The following is a 19,547-nucleotide window of genomic DNA, read 5'->3' as shown; positions in this document are numbered from 1 at the left end:
ATTCCCCTTCTCATCTCCAAATCAGAGAAAGTTATACACAGGACAAAGGATACAGAAATTGAAAATATTGACAACAGAAAATAAACAAAATGAACAAAAAAGGGAAAAAATTAGCTGCAAACAATACATTAAAAATAATCCTCTTCTTTCCATTTCTTGGAGTTTATGTCAATAAGCATCATGTAATATACTCATATGCACATAACTATTGAGCTCTTATCATCAATGAGGGAAACCATATGGTCTATGTTTCTTTGGGTCTGGCTTGCTTTGCTTAATATACTTTTATCCTAGTCTTTCCTTTCCTTATGAATGGGGAAATACCATTTTTTCTGATGAAAGTATGGAATTCCATTGTTATGTATATAACATTCCCTTGAATCACTTATCTATCTCTACCAATGGACATCTGAGCTAATTCTATATCATAGCTATGGTACATAATGCCACAATGAACATGTGTGCTGGTAGCTTTAGTGTGGCCTTGGTTATGGGCTTTTGGGTATATTTCCAGGAGTGGGATTGCTGGGAAATAGGGAAGCTCTATGTTTACTCTTTGAGGAACCTCCATGCTGCTTTCCAAAGTAACTGAATAAATTTCCTTCCCCACCAACAGTGTAGTAATGTTCCCTTTTGGACACATCCCGGCCAGCATTTTTTTTATTACTTTAATTGATAATGGCCATTCTAACTGGGTTGAGGTGAAATCCCAATGTTGTTTTGATTTGCATTTTTTTATGGCCAGAGATGTAGAATATCTCTTCATGTGTCTATTGGCCATTCTTTTCTTCCTCTGAGAAATCTCCCTTTAAGTCTTTAGCCCATTTATTGGTGGGGTTATTGAGTTTTTGTGGGTCCATGTGGAGACTGAACTTCTGTGACACAAACACCATCAATGACTATTTCTGTGACATGCACTCTTGCTAAAGATGTCCTGCAGCAGCAAGTATGTCAAAGTGCTGTGGTATGCATTGGGGTGGGGACAGTATTCCTCTGTTCATTCTCATCATTCTCATCAATTACGCCTTCATTCTTTCCATCCATTCCTCCATTAGCTCTTCTAAAGGCTGATCTAAATCTTCAACACCTAAGTCTCCCACATAATTGCTGTTTTCCTGTTTTTTGGAACAGGTGCATTTGTATATGTCACAAAAGTTCTTCATGAATGAGAGGGAAATCTCTTCTTTATTTTATTCCATTGTAATTTCCATAAGGAAATTTTTAATCCACATTTTCAGGAATAAAGATGTCAAAGTTGTGGTGAGAAAAACATTGAATAGGAAAGAGTTTTCATCAGGGAGTATCTCTCTGTAGCTACAGAAATACAATCTCTTTATTTTCTCATCAGTTGAATTGGAAATACCATTGTTTTTTTATTATAGTAATGATTTCTTGAATATCCTCTTAATATATTTTGCCAATTTTTATCAGTAGTATATTTTATTTCACCCATTTAACATATATATATATAAATATTTTATCTCTTATTTATTGTTATTGTAGCTTTTTATTCTGAAGGATAATGATCTTATAATCAAGTACTTTCAGGATGAATTTGTTTCTTTCAAAGTCGTGAAGTGTTTTATTTCAAATTGTTAATGTCATTTGGAAAAATAAGCAATTTGTTTCTACTGTTTGCTCTTCATCATCCACTTAGAAGGAATATGACTATATTTTGACACCAGTAATTCATAGATATGCGAAGTCTGACTTGCAAATCATGATGTGGTAATAGGCATTGTGCAGCATTAAAGTTCTTTGGGCAAAAGTTTTATATTTATCTGTGTTTGTGAAAATATCTTATAGTAAATCTTACTCTTCCCCGCCCCCACCCCCATGAAAGGAGGCACTTAGCAAGAGAGATACTATGATGGATTTGGGAAGCCATGTCAGCAACTGCTGAGAATGTGATGAACTTCCCTACATTAGTTGGATTAAAACTGTGATCTTAGGATCTCAGCTTCCCAAGTAGCTAGGATTATAGATATGTCACCTGGCTAATTTCCAGCTTTGTAATGAAAGATCCAAGACTAAATTCTGGGGTTGTGGGACTTGTTTTGCATTTTCATTGGTGGTCGGTACCCAACCCTTGACACTTGTTACAACTAATCAAATTTTACACCAAAAGCAACCAATTTTTTTTGAGATTTTTCTTTTTTTTTTTTTTTCCAAATTTTTATTATCAAACTGATGTACAGAGAGGTTACAGTTTCATACGTTAGGCATACATTTCTTGTACTGTTTGTTACCTTGTCCCTCATACCCCCCTCCCTCCCCCCCTTTCCCTCCCCCCCCGGAGGTGTTCAGTTCACTTACACCAAACAGTTTTGCAAGTATTGAAAAGCAACCAATTTTTATCATATATGCATGTTAAATATCAATAAGTAAACAGCAAAGAACAAAGGGTGCTTATGTTTTGAACCTTTTATTTTTAAACTCTCATTCTTTATTGAAACCATTTTCACACCCTTTTCAATGAAATTCTATGAAACACCCCCCCCCCCACACACACACAGAACAGGTTTAAAAATTGCATTTTACACAGTGATTGCATGGCATCGATTGTATAGTGTAGGACCCACTTCATCTATCTGAAAGTTAAGACTTACATTTTATACGTAAGCCATTCTTGTCTCAAAACAATCAGGAAATATTTTATATTATTTTTCCAAAATTAGTACATGTTAGCCAGTGCTAATTACCTTTCAACACCACTGGTTCAACAGTTTTTCTCTTTCCAAACAAATGAGATATAAGAACTTTCCAGAACTGCAAAAATGTAACTAAAAATGTCTTAGGAAAACACAAGTGAGTTCTAAAATAGAAGTCACCTTTAATTAAATAAAACTCATAAAATGGAATAGGCATAAAGAATAATTGAAAGTAGTAGATGTGAAAACAAGAGAATATGTTCATTCTAGGAATTGTACTTAAGCAACAGTGTGGCATTATTAATCTCCCTGGGTTTCAATATTATGTTCCACAATAAATATATATTGACAATTACATATTATATATATAATATATTACAATTATATATTGACAATTGTTTTTACTTCACAAACTAAATATGAATTTTCTAACAAAAACCTTTAATATATAGTATTTACAGTTGCAAAATGGATACTGGCATGTGACTGTTTCATATTCTTGCCCAGGGGAAGACAGAGAAGCAATGGCAGCAATGGGACTTTTGTCTCACATTTCCTTTTTAGCACCATATATGAGATGTATTCAAAATTGCTTTATTCATTACTGTGAAAACATTCATTAGTTTATAAGATAAAGCCCATAAATAAAACAGTAAAAGAACAAATACCCCCTTTCTCAGTATTCTTAGACATGTAAAATGGTTTTAAAAAATAGAAATTGTGCTAATGACTAGGAATCAAAGAAAACTTACTGTTAAAATGAGTGTAAACACAGCATCCTCTGAATTTCTCTCCAGAAAGTCAAAATGAAATAAGATCAAAACCCTGTGAGTAATATGTTAAACATATAAGTTCACTTCAGGTGCAAAGTGTTTCAGTTTCAGATCAAATCTTCCTTTTTTGTAAGGTTTTTCTCAGGGCTGCTTTAACATCCTTGTTTGTCAAGCTGTAGATTAAAGGATTCATCATGGGAACCACAATGGTGTAAAACACAGAGGAGATTTCCCCCTCATCCAAGGACCCAGCTGATGAGGATTTAAGATAAATAAATGCCCCTGATCCTAAACAGAGAGAGATAGCAATGATGTGGGAGCTACAGGTGCTGAAGGCTTTTGACCTGCCCTCAGAGGAGCTCATGTGGAAGATACTGGAAAGAGTAAAATCATAAGAAATTAAGATTGTGAAACTGGGCATGATGATATTGATGCCTGCTGCAATGAAAATCGCCAGCTCGGTGACATAAGTGCTAGTGCAGGACAGCTGTAATAAGGCTGCACATCACAAAAATCTGGTTGATGATGTTTCTATCACAGAACATCAGTCTCAGGACACATCCCAAATTGACCAGAAAACCAGAAAATGCCACCATGTAGGACCCAAGGATAAGATAGGAACACATTTTAGGGAACATGGAAATATTATAGAGCAGTGGACTGCAGATGGCCACATAGCGGTAATAAGCCATCAATGTCAACATGTAGCATTCAGAAATAAAGAAAAAAATAATAAAGTAGATAATATTCTTGCTCAGTACAAAGTTCATCAGCATTTTAGGGGTAATCACAGAAAAGTAACAGAGGACAAATTAAAAAGGAAAAAGTACATGGGGCGGTAAAGATGTGAATTCAATGCAATGAGAATTATTAGCCCCAAATTTCCCAATGACATGACCACGTACACTATTAGAAACAGAAGAAGCAGGGGTATTTGCAAGTTCCCCTGGTCTGTTAAGCCCATTAGTATGAATTCAGTCACAAAAGAGCCATTTGTTGACCCAATTCTGTAGGAGATCTTTTAGACAAAAGGGAAAATAATATTGTCAATAGAGAATACTTTGGATAGTCCAAATTCATCTTCTTCCACAAGCCTGAAACTTCTGCTGGGAAAGAGTCAAATGCATTTTCCTAAAAATCTTAGAATCTACCTTTCATTCTCTGCAGATATTGCATGACATTTGCCACCCCTTACTGGTGTCATCAACATTAAATACATTTAAGACCATCACCAATTTAGCCTACATAGCTAAAGCCAGCATGGTCATAGGCAAACATGAATTAGAGAAACAAAGGGAAAGAAGATATGATTCTTCTCTCGCATTAAGGTTTCACTTTTTGTTGACTACTGAAACTGAGGCCAGGTTCCTCATTACCCTAGTGCTTAAACTATTAAACTTGGATCATGAACACTCCTTCTAGTTCAAAGCAAAAAGAGTCCAGAAATATGTGTATTACTGCCCAATATAATAAGAAAATTCATAAACGTAGAGTAGCATGAGCTCTCTCCAATGAGATGAAACAACTTTTTGAAGTACTACAGGTCCCATGTCATCTGATTCTGAACATAGTTGGCTCCCTTTCCAAAGATACTTTTCTACCTTTATCACTTGACTTGTAGGACTGCAGAACATGGGATGGAAACAGCATATTTGTCACCACTTTGCTTTATCTGAAAAAAAATGAGCACATTATGCTAAAGAAGATAAGAAACTACTGGCAGAAAAAAAACACCTGAATGATCTCACCTGTTAACATTGCCATAAGCAGACAATAGAGAATTCCCTACTGAGAACAATGGAGAGAATATCAGATCATGTTGGCCAAAGAGTCAGAAGTTCCAATTAGTTAACAAGATTGGATTTAAGAGATCTATCATGCTATATATTACCAAGTGACTTCTGTATTATTACTAAATATTGAATAAAAGGAAATGCCCTTTATATGATCACTAAATATATACACACAAAAACACAAGAATACATAATTGTAGCTGTGAAATACGCTAATCAGCTTCATAGTGGAGTCATTTCTCAATTTATGTGTTGGTCAAATGATCAAATTAGGTATCTCATGCAACTGATATGTGTCTTATAAGCTTAATTTCTCAAAGAAATATATCCAACAATTTACATAGCAGATATAGCCCCAAAAGTGCTAAGTATAAAAGAAATCATGCTATCAACAGATTTGCAACTTACACTCCTTGAGAAAAACAGTGCTTAATTATAGCTGTTATGTATCCATGCTCTCACTCATGGAAACATAGAACCTCCTTACTATCAGATTCCTTTGCTTTGAAGAGAAAAACACACTTAATATCTTATATTTCCTGGAAATCTGTCAGCTGGATCCAAATGTATAATAATTTTGTTCCCTAAAATATCAGAGAAAAATATCAGTTCTTCTGATCACATTTGCTCACTTTAAGAGATAACAGAAGATTTTGCCCAGGTTCAAAGACATTGAAAGTCTTGGTTATATGCAAACCACAGCTTTCCCAAACTATTTCCAGCAAACAGATGCCAAGTCTTCAAAGGAAAGGTTGAGATTATATTAACAACTACGTGTAGTAGCATGAAGAATTCCTGAGGGAAATCATTGTTTTCTCAAGCTTTAGCTTCTCACTGGGGATTGTCTGTCCTTCAGGGTAGAGCTAATATTGGACTTGCCCTCTCATTGGGGAATTCCCATTCCTCAAAGTAGATCAAATATTAAACTATCTTCTTTCCCTCACCTTGATCTCTTCAGGGAAATCTACAGCACTGTTTTCTGCTTTTATGGTCATTTCCTTTTGTTGAGCTTATTTTATTTTATTAATGTTTAATTTTATTATCTTTAAGTAATTGTACAAAGGAATTGCCATTGAACTAAGCAGCTTATGAATGCACTGTGTCTTGATCAATGTCACTCCTTTCAATATTGTCACCCATCCCTCCCTCCTCACCCCATCCTTCACTCATCTTAATGTTGTAGCATATACATTTGATTGTTGTCTATATTTCTCACTCTTCTCCTCTTCACTTGTCTACCCATTTCCCCTTGAACCCACCTCACCTCTGTCAAGTTCCTACTTCTTGGGTTTCTATTTTGCTGAATTTTGATTTTGCCTTTCCAGGCAGCTTCACTATTTGAGATTTTCTTTAAATCTACCATATTTCAGTTAATAAATTTGTATACCAGCCAACATAGTTTCTTAGGAGTTTGTAGGTTAAATCGACTTTCCACATACAAGGGTAAAGATGGATTATTTGTCTCTTTGGGCCTGACTTATGCATTTACCATAATTTGCCAGCTGCTCATAGGATAATGGCCTAATATCTGGAATATACAGAGAACTCTAAAAAATAAACATTTGAAAAACCAACAACCCAATTAATGAATAGTACAGTGTGCTAAAGAGAGTTTTATAAGAAGAAACAAAAATGGCCAATAGACACAGGAAAATGTGCTCAGTAACTGTCCTTCCTGTTTCTATGTTAAATTTTTGAGAGGATGATAGATCCATAAAATTTATTACCTTCACTGTGATTGAGTGTATTCTCTCTACAGGCAAGCAGTGTTTAAAGGGTCAGCAAGTTTTGTGTTTTATTTTCCAGTGCTATGGATTCACTTGCCATACCCTCATGCATGATACACAAACTCATCCCTAGACCCCTCATCAATGTTTTCTTTAAATACTTTTTATTATCAATTCTGGGTTTAGTTTAGGGCCTGACCTCAGGTGGACTAAACAGGTGTTCTACTTCTTTTTTCCCACAGTTCCAGGTTTTGCTTTTTTCAAACACAGATGAACTTACGTTTGATAAACTGGATAATTTTGTCTTGAATTCATAATTAGGCAGGGAATTTGGCCTTTTAGGTCATTCTCCTATCATCTTTTCCCTCCCACAACTTCCCCACAACTTTCCCTATTGTCTCCTTGTCAGTCCTTGGTATGACAGTTTCTCTACTCCTGGGGCATCACCTAGACGACACCCTGTGGAATGGTGTGTCAATCAGGGCTGATTATGAGGAATGGTGAAGAGACTCTTTTGATTGTTGACTGGGAGCCAGGCCTTCCTTCACGGGATATATTTAAAATGAAGCAACCAAAGAAACGAAAGTCTCAAAGCCCATGGCTGGTATCTCGTGCTGGTAATTTTAGCTATTCTGGTGGATGCCATATGATAGCCAAAGTTTCTTATCTCCAGTTCATCCACAGGAATCCAGAGGTGGAGCTGAGGTTCAAGTGGAAGAGCACTAACTAGCCTGAAGCACAGATCAGGCACCATGACCAGACCTTGATTTCAGGCTCTAGGACTGTCACACTCACACACACACACACACACACACACACACACACACACACACACACACACACACTGACAGAGACAGAGAAACAGAGAGAGAGAGAGAGGACACACTTTTTTTTTTTTTTTTTTTTTTACATAGAATCAGTCTATTTAGCCAGACCTGTACACCAGAAGAGAGCATTCTGATCTTGCTTCTCTATGGCAACTCTAGTTTCAGTCAGTCAGCTCCACAGCAGAGAGAATTAATGCCTCAGATTCCCATGTGTTCACTCAAATGCCAGGTGCCCCAACACATTCTCTCTTGGTGTTCCAGTAGTGCCCACATGGGTCGTCAGGGTGCCTAAGGCTAACATTCATGTCACTTCCTACCTTGGACCAGCCTGCCACCTATGGCATGTCTCCACCCCTTACATGGGTGGAGAAAGGGAGGCCATCATCTTGAGGACTGAGGCAATAGAGAGTGGGTCAAAACTCAATATGTCTTGAGACTTCCAGGAAGACAGCGGAGGAGCAGTGGAGCCTAGCTGAGCTTCCTCCGACATTGCAGTTTTACCACTCCAGAGAAACTTTTACTCCAAAAAGGACAGCCCAGGTAGGTTCCAACAGTACAGGGATTCTGGCCAGGAAGGAAAACTCAACTTTGCTGGCCTGAAACACAGATTTGAGCTCCAGGCAGCATCCCACCGCCACGCCAGTGCCAGTGCCGGCACAGCGCCCTGTACTCCGCACACCTAAAACACACACCACCTAAAACACCAGGGAGAAATCCTCCAGACGGCGGCAGGCAGACGTGGATATCAGGCTGAGCATGGACGGGCTGAAATCGCAGAGAAAGCGATCTCCAGATTCCATTTACCTTTGGTTATTGGATAGAGGGTATCACTGCTCAATCAGAGTGAATCAAAGGGGTTCATAGAGAAAGCCATTCCAAAAAGAACTTAATATAAGAACAAAAAGTGCTCATAGGGTTGTGACAGTAAATAAGTAACTACTGAATACAGGGCTCAGGATTGGTTGTTATATCAAAATTGTATTCTTTAGGAACACCAAATCTAGTCTTATATACAAGTATACAAGGTATTGGTTATAATTGTGAACTTCTAAGATTTACACAACAGTGCTTGGTAAGGTCTGCTTTGGGTCTTAAATGGTGCTCAGAGGTGCTTGTAGATTGGCATTCCCAATCCAAATGGGCAGAAGAAACACAAGAAAGATGGCAAACAATGGAGTCTTATCTTCCACTCAAAACAAGCAGGAAGCAGAGCAGTCAATCAAAGACATAGAAGAGAACTCTCAATATGCTCTACAAAGTCTACTGAGAAATATGATAAATGAAAAGTTTGAATCAATACCTTCCATAAAGTAATAGACAATTTCGTAGTATGGACAAATACAAGGATAAATGAACTTCAAGAGTCAAATGAAAAGATAACTACCCAGCTAAAAGATTTGAGAGACAGCAGTCAAAACCAAACTAATGAACTTAATAAAGTAAATAAGTCCATACAGGATCTAAGAGATAATTATAGCAAGGACATGGAAATCATCAGGAAAAACCAGTCAGAAGGTAAAGAGACTCGACATCAAGTAGCTAGTCTATAGTCCCGACTAGATGAAGCAGAGGATCGAATGTCAGGAGCTGAAGATTCCCTAGAATCTATGGAGAAAGATAAAAAATAAATAAAAACAAAAATCCAATCAGCAAAACCATTCACTCCAGGAGCTCCAAGACACAATCAGGAAGCCCAATTTAAGGCTAATAGATATTGAGGAAAACCTAGAGAAAGACGTTAATGGAATAGGAAAACTATTTATCAGAATATAAGCCAAGAACTTCCCAAATATCCATAAGGATAGTTCTATACAGATACAAGAAGCATTTGGAACCCCAAACCCACCAGAATAGGACAACCCACTGCCACATTGTGATCAAAACAGGATCAAAAGAGTCCAAGGAGAGAATCCTTAAAGCTGTTAGGGAGAAGGAAGTAATCACATATAAAGGAAAAGCAATCAGAATTACCCTAGACTTCTCAGGAGAGACCATGAAAGCAATGAGAGCCTGGAATGAGGTATACCAAACACTAAATAAAAATAACTAACAACAAAGAATACTGTACCCAGCTAAACTCTAATTCATAGCCAAAGGTCAAATAAAAGTCTTCAACAGTAAGGAAAAACTGAAACACTATATCTCCACCAAACCAGCTTTACAGAAAATCCTCAAAGATGTACTATACAGGGAAAACAATCAAAATCACATTACAGATGGAGAAATGAACTCTAAATAGAAAACCAGAATATTAGATCAAGAATTGGGAAGACACATCTTTTAACAATATAGCTATAATGAAAGGAACAAATGATCATCTCTCAATCTTAATGCTCAACATTAATGGACTTAATTCTCCAATCAAATGACATAGGCTCATAAGTTGGATCAAAAATCAAGACCTGTCTTTCTGCTGCCAACAAGAGACACATCTATCTAGCAAAAGAAAATATCTTCTAAAAGTGAAAGGCTGGAATCAAATCAACCAAGCAAATGGCCTCCATAAGCAGGCTGGAGTTGCAATCATAGTATCAGACAAAATTGACTTCAAATTAAAAAGGTAAGAAGAGACAAAGAAGGTTAATACATACTAATAAAGGGATCTCTCCTACAGGAAGATATAACCATCCTAAATATCTACACACCAAAAACAGGAGCACTCAACTTCATCAAACAAACACTACTGATTCTGAAAACACTCATATACCCAAACACATTGATAGTTGGGGACTTTAACACTCCACAGATCAACACACCAAAAACTGAACAAAGAAACCATAGAACTAAACAATTGCATAGACCAACTAGACTTAACCGACATCTACAGAATATTCCATCTAGCAACACCAGAATACACATTCTTTTCAGCAACACATGGAACATTCTCCAAAATAGATCATATCTTAGGGCACAAAGAAAATCTGTATAAATTCAGAAGTATCAAAACCGTTCCCTGCATTCTCTCAGAACACAATGGATAAAATTAGAGCTCAACTCAAACAGTCTCACAGAAAATCCTACAATTCATGGAGGTTAAACAACAGACTGCTCAACCATCAGTGGGTCATTGAAGAAATTAAAATAGAAATTCAAATGTTTATGGAATTCAACCAAGATGAGTACACAAAGTACCAGCTCCTTTGGGACACAGCAAAGGCAGTACTCACAGGAAAATGTATATCTCTGAGTGCATACACCAACAAACTAGAGAAACAGCAACTTGATAATTTAAGGAAGCACCTTAATCTCCTTGAAAGAGAACAACAAGCCAAACCCCAAGTAAATAGACGGAAGCAAATAATTAAAATCAAATCAGAATTAAATGAATTAGAGAAAAAAAAACATTGAAAGAATAAAAGAAAAGAGAGTTGGTTCTTTGAAAAAATCAGCAAGATAGACAAACCCCTAGCAAACCTAACCAAATATATGAAGGCAGCACACTCAAATAAACAAGATCAGAGATGAAGCAGGTAACATCACCACAGATACAACCAAAAGTCAGAACACAATAAGGGACTATTTTGCAAACCTTTATGTGAACAAGTTTGAGAACTTGGAAAGAAATGGATGATTTCCTAGAAAAAATTGATATCCACAAACTCAACCATGAAGATTTAAACCTTCTAAATAGACCCATATCCAGCATTGAAATAGAAATGGCAATAAGTGATCTCCCATCCAAGAAAAGCCCAGGGCCATACGGATTCACAGCAGAATTCTACAAGACCGTAAAAACAGAACTCACACCAATATTGCTCAAAATCTTCAATGAAATTGAAAGAGAAATTTCACTACCAGACATATTGTATGGAGCCAGTATAACCCTCAACCTATAACCAGGAAGGGACTCATCACAGAAAGAGAACTATAGACCAATTTCCCTGATGCACATAGACGCAAAAATTCTCAACAAAATTCTGGCCAATCGACTTCAACAGGGCAGCAAAAAAATCATACACCATACCCACATGGATTCATCCCAGGGATGCAAAGTTGGTTCAGTATAAGCAAGTCAATTAATGTAATCCACCACATCAACCGGAGCAAGGTTGAGAACCACATGATTATATCTCTGGATGCGGAAAAGGCATTTGACAAAATCCAGCACCCATTTATGATAAAAGCCCTGGAAAAATTGGGATTCCAGGGAACACTCCTGAATATAATAAAGGCAGTTTATGAAAAACCAACAGCAAGCATAAGTGTGAAAGGTGAAAAGGTAAAGCTATTCCCTTCAACATAGTACTAGTATTCCTAGCCAGAGCAATTAGGCAAGAAGAAAATATAAAGGGGATCCAAATAGGAAAAGATGAAGTTAATCTCTCTCTCTTCGCAGATGACATGATCCTATACCTAAAGAACCCCATAGACTTTACTCCCAAGCCACTAGAGCTGATCCAAAACTTTGGCAAAGTTGCAGGATATATAATAAACCCTCAAAACTATGCCTACTTATTCTTTGATAATGAGTTGAAACAAATATGATGGAAGAAAGACAGCCTCTTTATCAAACGGTGCTGGCAAAACTGGTTCAACACATGCAACAAACTAAAACTAGATCTTTTTATATCATCCTGCACAAAAATCAATTCCAAATGGATCAAAGACGTCGAAATTAAAACAGAATCCTGAAAACACTAAAGGAAGGAGTAGGAGAAACACTTAGGCTCCTTGGCACAAGACAGAACTTCCTTAACAATGACCCAGAAATGCGACAAATCAAAGAAAGGTTGGACAAATGGGACTGCATCAAACTGCAGAGCTTCTGCAGGGCAGAGGACATAGCTTGTAAGATAACAAGACTGCCCACAGATTGGGAACAGATGTTTACCGGCCATACAACAGACAAAAGCCTCATATCTAAAATATATGCAGAACTAAAAAAATTACATTCCTCCAAAACAAATTGCAAAGAACTAATAAACCCATCAAAAAGTGGGCTAAAGTCTTAAAAATAGATTTCTGTGATGAGGAAATGAGAATGGCCAAGAGACATATGAAAAAGTGCTCTAAATAATTGGCCATAAAAGAAATGCAAATCAAAACAACATTGAGATTCCATCTCACCGCAGTAATAATGTCCTATATCAAGAAAATTAACAACCGTAGCTTCTGTTATTGATGATCCTCTTTTATGCCCTTCGTGTGATTGTACCTTCACTATCTCTTTATCTTATCTGAACACATTGGAAATTGTGTATACAAGTATTAGAACTAGGAAACTGTAAGGGAATACCAAAATCGAGAGACATAGGGTAGAAAAGAGAGCGATTACAAAAGCGATACTTGCAAAACTCTTTAGTGTAAATCTACTGAACAACTCATGAAGGGAAAATGAAAGGGGGAGGGGGGAGGGGGGAATGAGGGAGGAGGTAACAAACAGTACAAGAAATGTATCCAATGCCTAAAGTATGAAACTGTAACCGCTCTGTATATCAGTTTGACAATTAAAAAAAAATCAATGGCCTTTCTATATGCTAATGACCCAAAAGCCAAGGCTGAAATCAGGAAAGCAACTCCTTTTGCAATAGCCTTGAAAAACAGAAAATACCTACGAATAACCTTAACCAAAGAAGTGAAAGACCTCTATGATGAGGACTTTGAAAATTTGAAAAACGTAATTAAGGCAGAACTAAGGAAATGGAAAAACTTCCCATGCTCCTGGATTGGGAGGATTAATATATTCAAAATGGCAATATTGCCAAAGGCTATCTACAAATTCAATGCAATACCCATTAATATCCCAACACCATTTTTTAATGAAATAGAGGAAGCAATCCAGAAATTCATATGGAACAATAAAAGACCCATAATATAAAAAAACCAATCCTAAGCAGAAAGAACAGTGCTGGAGGAATTACAATACCCAACTTCAAGCTGTATTATAGAGCTATAGTAATAAAAACAGCTTGGTATTGGCACTGGAACAGGCAAGAAGACCAATGGAACAGAATTGAAGACCTAGAAATGAACCCACAGAACTATGCCTACTTAATCTTTGATAAAGGAGCTAAAAATTTTCTGGAAGAAAGCCTCTTTAACAAATGGTGATAGCAAAACTGGTTCAATATATACCACAAACTAAAACTAGATCCTTATATATCACCCTGCACAAAAATCAATTCCAAATGAATCAAAGACCTCAAAATTTAATCAGATACCCTGAAAACACTAAAAGAAGGAGTAGGAGAAACACATGGGCTCCTTGCCACGAGACGAAACTTCCTTAACTAAGACTCAGAAATGCTACAAATCAAAGAAAGGATGGACAAATGGGACTGTATCAAACTAAAGAGCTTCTGCAGGTCAAAGGTCATAGCTTGCAAGATAATAAGAAAGCCCACAGATTAGGAAAAGATCTTTACCTGCCATACAATGGACAAAGGCCTCATATCTAAAATATATGCAGAACTAAAGAAATTATATTCCTCCAAAACAAAACTGCAAAGAACCAATAGCCCTCTGAACAAGTGGGCTAAAGACTTAAAAAAGACTTCTCTGATGAGGAAATGAGAATGGCCAAGAGACATATGAAAAAGTGCTCTACATCATTGGCCATAAAAGAAATGCAAATCAAAACAACATTGAGATTCCACCTCACTCCAGTAAGAATGTCCTTTATCAAGAAAACTAACAATAACAAATGTTGAAGTGGATGTGGCCAAAAGGGAACCCTACTTCATTGTTGGTGGGAATGTAAACTGGTTCAGCCACTCTGGAAAGCAGTATGGAGATTCATCAGAAGGCTAAACATACAGCCCCCCTATCACTCAGCATCCCCCACTCTTGGGCATCTACCCCTAAGACTACAAACAAGAACACACTAAAGCCATCAGCACAACAATGTTCATGGCAGCACAATTTGTCATAGGTAGAATATGATACCATCCCAGATGCCCTTCAGTAGACAAATGGATCAGGAAAATGTGGTACATATACACAATGGAATTTTATGCCTCTATCAGAAAGAATGACATTGCCCCATTCATAAGGAAATGGAAGGATTTGTCAAAAATTATACTAAGTGAAGTGAGCCAGACCCAAAAGAAACATGGACTCTATCGTCTTCCTCCTAGGAAATAATTAGCAAAGGTTTAGGCAAGTCACAGCAGAGGATCCCAAGAGCCCAATAGCTATGCACTTATGACACATAAGTGAAATGAACTCCATGTTATGGAAACGATTGTTATATCACTGTTGTAACTACTTTTAACGTGCTATGTGTAATCATATCTTCTATTATTGATGATGTTCTTGTATCCCCTTCCTGTGGTTGTACCTGCAGTATCTCTGTATCTTAACTGAGTACATTAGATACTGTGTATACAGGTATTAGAACTAGAAAAATAAAAGGAATACTAAAATCAAGAGACACAAGGTAAAAAAGACAAGCGACTACAGAAGCAATACTTGTAAAACTGTTTGGTGTAAATGAACTGAACACTCTGTTGGGAAAAGGAGAGGGGGTGGGTGGTGGGGGGAATGAGGGAAGAGGTAACAAACAATAAAAGGAATGTATCCAATACCTAACATATGAAACTGTAACTTCTCTGTATGTCAGTTTGAAAATGAAAAAAAAAAAAAAAACCAACTCAATATGTCTTGCATGGAATTTCCTACATAGTATCTACCTATCAGGGGCATGGATGGATGTGTATTTGTGTTCTTGGTTAAGGATGGCCCTTCTATCAAGAGGTGAAGTGCAGCATTCAGTGAGCTGTAGGTTGACTATGTCCCCAAAGACTTTCATTGGGGGAGTTTCCAATATCGGCAACAACCTCTCATCTTTTGAGTGTTTCCCCTGATGGATCCACCCTGTGCTCCTATCCTGGTGTCTCTTTCCTGTCGCCAATGTTATCTGATCTTTGATGTCGGACAGGATGTATGTGGGAGTTAACCTTATTTCCCCCACTCTTGTAGGTGTCTCACATTTTCCCCAACCTCCTGTTGTATATGCAGCACCAGAGTAGGACTGGATTTTTGAGAGATGGTGATGCCCACATGTCTGTGTAAATGTAGACTCCCCATGCCTAGGGATGTGTTGCTGTGCTCAGGTCTGCATACTAGACCACCTTCATACATGCTTTATGGAGGGTCATTCCTCCACAATGTCCTGAAATGGTCAACCAGTTGTCTGTCTACTCATTACTTAGTAAGTGGTTATGTTTACAACATTTTCCCACAGTTTATCTGTCCATCCTAAGGCTGTGTTTGGGAGTTGGAGACCAGGCCTCCCTAGGAAGTCTTGGCAATTTATTAAAGTATGTTTCTTCTATGAAAATATTAAAAAGAAATCTTATTAAGGTGATATAAAAATTGGTTATGTCCCCAAATTACAACATGTCAAATCATATTTCAGAAGGTCGTTGTGTCTAGGCTAGAGCTTATGTTCTAGGCTGGAGCTTATGCTGAAGTCATAGTTACGCCTTTAATAATATCAATGCACCTATGGAGAAACATTGAATGAATATAGAAAGAGCCCATCCTAGTACCTACACTGTAGAATTCTCTAATACTTTCCTTTCTTTATCTGTATAATTGTCACATTCAATTATAGTGAAGTATGTCAAGTGGTCATCCCTTTAATGAGACACATCATGGAGTATTTTCCTCTTTCTTTACTTTTTGAAAAATGAAAACATCTAAACTTAAAGAAGTTAGTGGTAATTTAACTCAAAAGAGTTATATTATGCCATATTATCAAATAAAATACAGAATACACATAAAATACAGAACTGAACTAACAGATGTATTACAAGTAAAATGGAGGATGTGATACTGAATTAATTGCTACAAATGCTCAGAAATGTGCTATATATTCTAAAATGTAAACATATGACTAATGTTATAAGAGGAAAAGTATTTAGTGTCAAAGTAAAATAAAATGGAATGAGAATCTAAATCCATATATTGAGGTTGATATCTGATACTCAAGCCTTTATTACAAGGGAAGAGAAAGGATGAAAGAAGTGAAGGAAAGGAGGACCATTTGAAAGTAAAAATATGAAATTTGACCCAAAGAAATTTAATCTCAATATGATTCTACAGTGTGGATCTGTCTCTCAATACTGTATTGAGTATCAATCTCAATACTGCCTAGGATGGTCTCAAATTCAGATTCAAGTGAACTTCTGCTACAACTATAGTCATTTCCCAAAGCATTGAAAATTTAATGCTTTTTAAATTTTTGATATGCAATTTATTTCCATTTCAAGCCCAAATAGTACATTGTTAGTGATTTCTAATGTGAAAGAAAGATTACTCTAAAAGTTTACATATAGATACTCATCAAAATTTTATTTATAGGTGTCAAAACTACCTTCAATTTAAAGAGGTAAATGTTTTACTGAAAATACATTTCATATGATCCTTCTCAGCAATAAATGTTATTAGTTTTAACATGTTATTGTAATATATTATATCAGTTATAATGGTAAATTATTCTTGACATTATCCAATAAGACATTTTAAAATTTCTAATATATCTAATATTCTAAATACACAGATGAAAAAGGCAGTAGTAGGGTCAAAAATTTAAGTGAAATAGCCTGTGTTTTAAGAACAGTTTATGACTTCAGCATTTTACAGATTAATATGGAGAAAAGTACAAGTAAAATTCAGCATCACCAAGATACTTTATTTTTTTTATGATAAACTTTATTGGATACATCTAAATTGGATGAAGTATTTCTGATAATTCAATATTTGGTGTTTCCATGCTAGGAATTAATATTTTAATATTCTTAACAAAAACTATCCATTCCTTTTCAAATACTGATTGCCATGCTAGCTAGTAAGGAATTCAAGATTCACAATATGAACTAATATGAGTCCTTCTTGAAATCTAAAATGCACATGTAGTCCTTCTCAATCTTCCAGTAAAGCTGCTTTTGACAATGAAAGGTGAGGAGTACCTATATGCCCTTCAATAATAAATTTTGTCACATAAAAGTTCTCCATACCAGTATCCAAAAGGAAATTGAAAAATGTAAATAATGCAGATACAATATTTATTAGTTATACATAACCAGATAGAGTTTAATACACAGAAATAATTTCCATCTTATAGCCTTCTCTATAGAAAATAGCATGACTATTATCAAGTAGCCATATAGATAAAAGGAATATATGTTAATCTACAAAAATTCCTCCATATTTTCCAGACTATGAATATCTAGGAAACAGAATTTATATGAGATGAAACAATAATGAAAAGAGTCAGTGCACTTATTCTTATAAGGATCTGTTATTCATTATGAAGCATATAAGGTAGATATACTAAAAATACAGAAACAAAAATAATACTAGCTACACTGGAAAAGCCAACTAAACCACACATGCCATCATTTGTAGAGTCACGTGTTTCTAAATCAAAACTTTTCATAGATAAAGGTTTAAGAAAAGATGATTAATATTTGTGACTGGTTGCCTCATTATTGCTTCTAACTAAATATGTCTCTCCTTTGAATTTTCACCAGAATGTTTTTCAATCCCACTTTGACATCCTTGTTCCTCAAACTATAAATCAAAGGATTGAGCATGGGCCCAACATTAGTGTAGAAAACAGAAGAAACAATTCCCTGCTCCATAGATCCAGAAGAGTATTTAAGATACATGAATGAGGCAGATCCAAAAAATAGCAAGATAGCCATTATGTGAGAAGTACAGGTACTGAAGGCTTTTGCTCTTCCTTTAGTGGATTTAATTTGGAGAATGGCACTGATGATAAAAATATAAGAAATAAGGATGGTACAACTGGGGATTGTGATGTTAATGCCTACAACAATGATGACAACAATCTCATTGACATAGGTGCTAGTACAAGAAAGCTGGAGGAGGGGAAGTATGTCACACAAGTAGTGGTTGATGACCTTGACATTGCAAAAGGTCAGTCTAAGCATGCAGCCTGTGTGGGACATGGCTCCAGCAAAGCCCATTGCATAGGCAGCAAAAGACAGCCCAGAACAGACCTGGTGAGACATGGTTATCTTATACAATAATGGATTACATATGGCCCCATAGCGATCGTAGGCCATCGAGGTCAACATGTAGCATTCGGATATTACAAAAAAGAGAAAAAAAAATAGCTGAAACATGCACCCTGTGTAGGAGATGACATTCTTCTTTGAGATGAAGTTCATCAACATTTTGGGAGTGAAAACAGAAGAGTAACAGAGATCAATAAAGGAAAGGTTGAAGAGAAAGTAGTACATGGGAGTGTGGAGGTGAGAATTTAGAACAATAAGAGTGATCAAGCCAAGATTACCCACTATGGTGACAATATAGATCATTAGAAATATGTAAAAGAGGGGCAGTTGGAGTTCAGGCTGATCTGTTAATCCAGCAAGAATAAACTCAGTCACCAAGGAGACATTTCCATCCCGTATTCTCATCATTGTAAATCTGAAGTGACAGTAATTCATTAATAGGGTTTCCAAGCCCTTGCCTTCAATCTCTCAATAATGGAAGAGTGGTACATTTCAAGTATTTCCTTTTTTATTTATGATGTTTGAATGGTCAGTCTTATCCTTCCTACCAACATTCCAATCACTCTGTCGTTTTGTACTTTTACATGAGCTGTAAAAAAACGTTTATTCTTGTCCTTCATAGAGATTTAGGAAGTGGCGTGGCTAAAGTTAAAATCTCCCTGCTGATGAACTGAGTCTGTGGAGATGTGTCTCTTAAAATGTCTTCAATTCTGATTCCAATTCATGTTTTCACTACTCAATTCCCCTCTGATGATCAGAATAAAACAAGAAATTGCTGTAGCAAATCA

General features: G+C 36.4%; 1 protein-coding gene and 1 pseudogene across 1 annotated transcript; both read right to left on the bottom strand.

The window, feature by feature from the left end:
• Positions 1 to 3,536: 3,536 nt before the first annotated feature.
• Positions 3,537 to 6,212, bottom strand: LOC125341354 (annotated as a pseudogene).
• A 12,001-nt stretch (positions 6,213 to 18,213) lies between these two features.
• On the bottom strand, positions 18,214 to 19,170 carry LOC125341400 (olfactory receptor 8B3-like). Its single transcript, XM_048333427.1, has one exon. The coding sequence runs from the start codon at positions 19,165 to 19,167 to the stop codon at positions 18,214 to 18,216; it is 954 nt and encodes a 317-aa protein (XP_048189384.1). The 5' UTR covers positions 19,168 to 19,170.
• Between the last annotated feature and the right edge of the window lie 377 nt (positions 19,171 to 19,547).

Source organism: Perognathus longimembris, chromosome 24 (genome assembly GCF_023159225.1).
Source record: "Perognathus longimembris pacificus isolate PPM17 chromosome 24, ASM2315922v1, whole genome shotgun sequence".
NCBI lineage: Eukaryota > Metazoa > Chordata > Mammalia > Rodentia > Heteromyidae > Perognathus > Perognathus longimembris.
The sequence above is the reverse complement of the archived record's forward strand: the minus strand, read 5'-3'. Positions and strand labels throughout refer to the sequence as shown.

What these genes read in the sequence shown, in the direction of transcription:
- LOC125341400 (XM_048333427.1), bottom strand. Translation starts at nt 19,167, where the DNA reads ATGATGAGAATACGGGATGGAAATGTCTCCTTGGTGACTGAGTTTATT.